We start from the raw sequence: 5,115 nt of genomic DNA, 5'->3' as shown, positions 1-5,115 counted from the left end.
CCGCTGCAGGGAGCCATGGGCGATTCCCGCGGAGGCTACAAGACGCACAGCTCAGCGCCGCAGTCTGATCTTTTGCTATTTCTAAGAGCATTTGTGTGATGGTTTTATTTTTCTGCTGCTTTTGCCCCCACACGTGCGTGTAGAGATGGGAGATTCCGTTCCCTGCTTTGTAGTATTTTCCACCAGCAGACTTAACTTCCTGTCAGAAAAGATTCATCAATCGAAGCCATCGCTCTATGTGCAAATTCTAAGGTGTCTTGCGGAGGAGTGAAGAAGGGCGCTTTTTATATAGAAAATACAGGTTCATTTTGCAACTCTGTTCCTCCCGATGTAAAATAGATGTCTATTTTGGGTTGTGCGGGTTTTTTTTAGTGTCTCTCGAGCTGACGGATAATTGCAGGTGAAACCTTGAATGAAGCAAACAGCTTGTTCTGGAGCAGTTTCAGTATAAACAACTCTTAACTCTTTAACCTGTTACGCAAAGTAACCGCCCTGATTTCTTTCCAGCCTTTGCCCCTATTCCCTTTGGAGGGATCTATCTTCCTCTGGAAGTCCCGGCCAGCAAATGCCATCGTTCTCCGTTGGTACTGGCGTACGACCAAGCCCATTTTTCTGCCCTAGTATCCATGGAGCAGAAGGAACCCGCAAAAGATCAAGGTAGGCGATAAACAAGATTTATATCGACAGCATTGAGAGCAGCCCTGCGGAGGAGGACCTGGGGGTCCTGGTGGATGAAAAGCGGGACGTGAGCCGGCAACGTGCGCTGGCAGCCCAGAAAACCAACCGTATCCTGGGCCGTATGAAAAGCCGCGTGGCCAGCGGGGCGAGGGGGGGGATTCTGCCCCTCTGCCCCCCTCTGGGGAGACCCCCCTGCAGGGCTGCGTCCAGCTCCAGAGCCCTCGGCACAGGAGAGACACGGACCTGCTGGAGCGGGGCCAGAGGAGGCCCCAGCAATGCTCCGAGGGCTGGAACAGCTCTGCTGGGAGGACAGGCTGGGAGAGCTGGGGGGGTTCAGCCTGGAGCAGAGAAGGCTCCGGGGAGACCTTCCTGCAGCCGGGCAGGACTTAAAGGGAGCCTGTAGGAAAGATGGGGACAGGCTTGTTAGCAGGGCCTGTAGCGATAGGACGAGGGGTAACAGTTTTAAACTAAAAAAGGGGAGATTGAGACTACATCTAAGGAAGAAATTTTTCACAGTGAGGGTGGTGAAACCCTGGCCCAGGCTGCCCAGAGAGGTGGGAGACGCCCCATCCCTGGAAAGACCCCAGGTCAGGCTGGACGGGGCTCTGAGCACCCTGACTGAGCTGAATATGTCCCTGCTCATGGCAGGGGGTGGGACTAGATGACCCTGAAAGGTCCCTTCCAACCCAAACCATTGGCTGCCGCTACTGCCAACATGCCAGATTTTGTCTTTTCGGGCATTAAAAGTGGCCTTTCCGTCCCTCGCGCAGCTGTGATCCCCCTGACGGACTCCGAGCACAAGCTGCTCCCCGTCCACTTTGCCGTGGATCCCGGGAAGGAATGGCAGTGGGGGAAAGACGACGGTGACAACGTCAAGCTGGCCAGGTTGGTTAAACGGCAAACCGGCGCGGTCGCAGCTGCAGGGTTCGTCGCTCTGTCCCCAGCTGGGGATTTCTTGTGTCCGGTTTGAAAGTGGGTACGAACCTATTTGGTGGAGATGGAACAGCTCTTTCTCTCGCTTCGTTCTCTTCTGATGCCCTGATTTCGGTGCATTTGGGTAGGGCTGTGACCTCTCGTGAGCTTCAGGAGGTAATGAAGTGGTTGCTCCAAATCCTAGAGCTTCAGGCTAGGCGTAGCTCAAACGAGAAGCGACGGAGGACCGGCTGTCGTAGTCACACACCAGAAAAAGGTGGATTTTTCCATTCCTCTGTCCCTGCTGGAAGGCCTCGCTGATCGTGGTCCCCCGGAGCTGGGAGGGTGGCTTGCAGTCAGACACCCTTTCTATTTTTGACTCAGACCACGGGCAAGCCGTGGCATGGTTTGGTAGCAGCGAGTTTCCTGTTACTGAGCCAGAAGTCAGCAGCAGTGGGTGTAGTGGTCAGAGGTGCTGGAAGCATGACTTGGCCATCATCTGACTTTGGGTTAGGAAACCTAGAAACCTCCAAGATAAAGTATTAAAATTCAGCGCAGGTTTTACCGATAACAGTATCTCATTTTGAAGGGTTTGGAGCCGGTAGAAGAGGCTCTGTCCCTGTGTTTTGGAAAGAATTATTCTTTTTTTTGTCAAGTGGAAATTTTTGAGAAAACATCTTTACTCTTTTCTGAAGCTCTTGTGCAGAGGAGAATCATTTTGAAACTAGCTCTATTTAGATCTGTGACATCTGCTTTTTTGTTGTTTGTCTCGCGTACGAGTAAGATTATTTGGCGAGTTAATTTTAATTCATAGCGGGCTTGGTTTTGACATTCAGCAACATTCTTCCTTATTCATTTGGGGTTTAATTGAAAAGTTTGGAAGGCTACAGAAATGTCACCTTTTGTATCGCTGCCATCTCGATGCGCTTTTACCCGTTGTGTTAAAAAATGCATTTTAATAATATAAAGACGACAGGCAAATAACTGTAAATATGGAGGAGAGAACCTCAGTTACTAAAATGAAACTTGACTCTACCTTTTTATTTTTTTTAATCCTTGTTTTAAATTCTAGCGTGACGTTATCACTGGAAGCGAAGCTGCACTTGCTGCACAGCTACATGAATGTTAAATGGATCACGTTGCCTTGTGACATGCAGGTAAAGAGACAAGGAGCGTTTTCTTTACTCTTTAATTATTTAAACCTCCTTTCTGCAGAGCAGCAGACGCGAAGTCGTCAGCTGGCTTGCTCTCCTTCACGTGAGGTTGTCTGTGCCTCCAGAAATTGCAGCTAGGACCCCTCTGAGCAGATAAACGACTTGGGGTTTTTGCGCGTACGTTTTTTTTTTCCCTAGAGCTTTTCGTGCCTGTTTTTGCTCTTCGCGCAAACGTTCAGCACAGCCCTTGCACGTCCCGCAGGGCAGCCTCTGCTGTAGGTGGCTGGCAGTGAAGATGATGCTGCTTGCTCCAAGACAAACAGAACCGTTGGTTTACGGCTGCCAGGAGCTGCCCTGAGACCCGTGGTTTGACTAGAGTTTTCCTGGGACCTTTTGTTGGCAGGAAAACTCCCGTCCGCTTCCCAAATCTCCCGGCGGCGCACCACCACGATGGTGGTATCTGCCTCGACAGCATGAAGCGTTTGTTGGGATTTTTTCCCACCCACTCCCCCTTTAAGAGGAAACTCCCCAAACTTAAATGTGAGCTGTTTTGGTCCGTCTGAAACTGTCGAGGTGTCATCTCTGTAGCAAAGCTTGAATGGTGACATTTTTTGGTTGTGTAGAAATACCGTAACCCGTCCCCGTCTCGGCCTTATTGACGTACCAACCGTTGAGGCGAAGGAAACGGGTGCCAGCCGTGCCTGCCACGCTTGTGGGTGACCAGAGCGGGAATTTGTTGGCCCCCTTCTTCTTCTCTAGCTTTCCCCTGAAACCGCTAGCTGGTTAAGGCATTTCTGGGCGTGCAGGACGCTGCCGGGGGCGTGTTTGAACGTTGTCCCTGCCGTTCTCCAAGCAAGTGCCGCCTACTCTGCTTCACCTTCAGCCTGAAAACTCTCCTCTGAGGAGCTTGCTGGACTTTGATCCGTGTGTTTTCCTTCTCCCTAGGCGCCTTTGGCCCAGCCAGAATCTCCTACAGCCTCCGCGGGCGACGATGCTCGTTCGGCTGCGGAGTCGGGAGAGTCGGACAAGGAGTCGGTCTGCAGCAGTTCAGCAAGCAATGGTGGCGGCAGGGCTTGCAAGGACAAAGAGAGACCAAAGAAAGACCGAGAAAAGGATAAGGAAAAAGAGAAAAAGCGGGCAGACTCGGTTGCCAATAAGCTGGGCAGCTTCGGCAAGACTTTGGGAAGTAAGCTAAAAAAGAACATGGGTGGCTTGATGCACAGCAAAAGCATCAAGGGGGGTGTGAGCAACGGGCAGGGGGATACCTTGGAGAAGAAGAAGAAAGGCTCCTTGAAGTCAAGGAAAGGCAGCAAAGAGGAGCCTTCCCAAGGAGACTTGTCAGCTCCCGTGGAGAAAACCTGCCCGGGTAAAGCAGCCCCCGAGAAGCCGGCGGACCCCTACAAATACAGCAACGACGTCAGGCTGAGCCTGAGCATCCTGCGGGCGGCCATGCAGGGAGAGCGCAAGTTCATCTTCGCCGGCCACCTTAAGACCAGCAACCGGCACCAGTACCAGGAGGAGATGATCCAGCGGTACCTTCTGGACGCCGAGGAGCGCTTTATGGCTGAGCAGAAACAAAAGGAGGCGGAGAAGAAGGCGCTGGGGAGCGCTGCCCCGGCCAAGAAGCCGGAGCCGGAGGCGAACGTCCACAAGGGCGAGGAAATGATGCTCAACCCCGCTTACCCGCAGCCTCCCCCCGCGTACGCCATCCAGACCCCGGATCTGGCCGTAGGCGCTAAAATAGCAGCTTTTCCCTCAGGCTACTCGGGCGTTTTCACCTTTCCCAGACCCTCCGTGGCCAGCAGCATGGAGGGGTCGCATCCCCCCGGCTATCAAGACGGCAGGCGGCAGGTAGCCGGCGGGTCCGGCGGGGGGCCCCCCCCCCTGCCGGCGGGTCCTGCGGCAGCCTCCCTCCCTACGCCACCTTACCCAGGCACTGCACCCAGGCGCGGCCGAATCCTTACCAAACCAGCCCTTCCCGCCTGGGGAGGTTCTCCCCCACGGACACGGACGTCCATCCCGCCTACCCGTCGGAGTGCGACGGCTCGGCCTGCCTCCCCCCGCACAGCAACGGCTACAGGGAATACCTCGAGCAGGACAGCTCGCAGAAGGGAACGCCGGCGGACAAAACCAGAAGCCGAGTTCTTTATAACGTCCAGCAGACCAAATGCAAGCAGCCGAACTGCAGTTTTTACGGACATCCAGAAACCGGGAATTTCTGCTCCTGCTGTTACAAAGAAGAGCTGAAACGCAAGGAGCGGGAGGCTCTAGTGCACAGGTTCTGAGCGCTCCGCCCCGGCGCTGATCTTGGGACCCATGAAAGATGGGGAATGCAATAATATATATATATATTCGGGGGCTTTTAAGCCCA

The 5,115-nt window shown here is 53.6% G+C and overlaps 1 protein-coding gene across 1 annotated transcript in view; it reads left to right on the top strand.

Moving 5' to 3' along the window:
* Positions 1 to 5,029, top strand: part of OTUD7B (OTU deubiquitinase 7B) — an 18,567-nt gene extending 13,538 nt beyond the window's left edge. Inside the window, 5 exon segments of the mRNA XM_010294744.1 lie at positions 508 to 657; positions 1,449 to 1,563; positions 2,663 to 2,747; positions 3,690 to 4,618; positions 4,651 to 5,029. Coding sequence (XP_010293046.1) covers positions 508 to 657; positions 1,449 to 1,563; positions 2,663 to 2,747; positions 3,690 to 4,618; positions 4,651 to 5,029 — 1,658 coding nt within the window.
* Positions 5,030 to 5,115: the final 86 nt, after the last annotated feature.

This window comes from Phaethon lepturus, unplaced genomic scaffold, assembly GCF_000687285.1.
Source record: "Phaethon lepturus isolate BGI_N335 unplaced genomic scaffold, ASM68728v1 scaffold6299, whole genome shotgun sequence".
In the NCBI taxonomy this organism is placed as follows: domain Eukaryota; kingdom Metazoa; phylum Chordata; class Aves; order Phaethontiformes; family Phaethontidae; genus Phaethon; species Phaethon lepturus.
The sequence above is the reverse complement of the archived record's forward strand: the minus strand, read 5'-3'. Positions and strand labels throughout refer to the sequence as shown.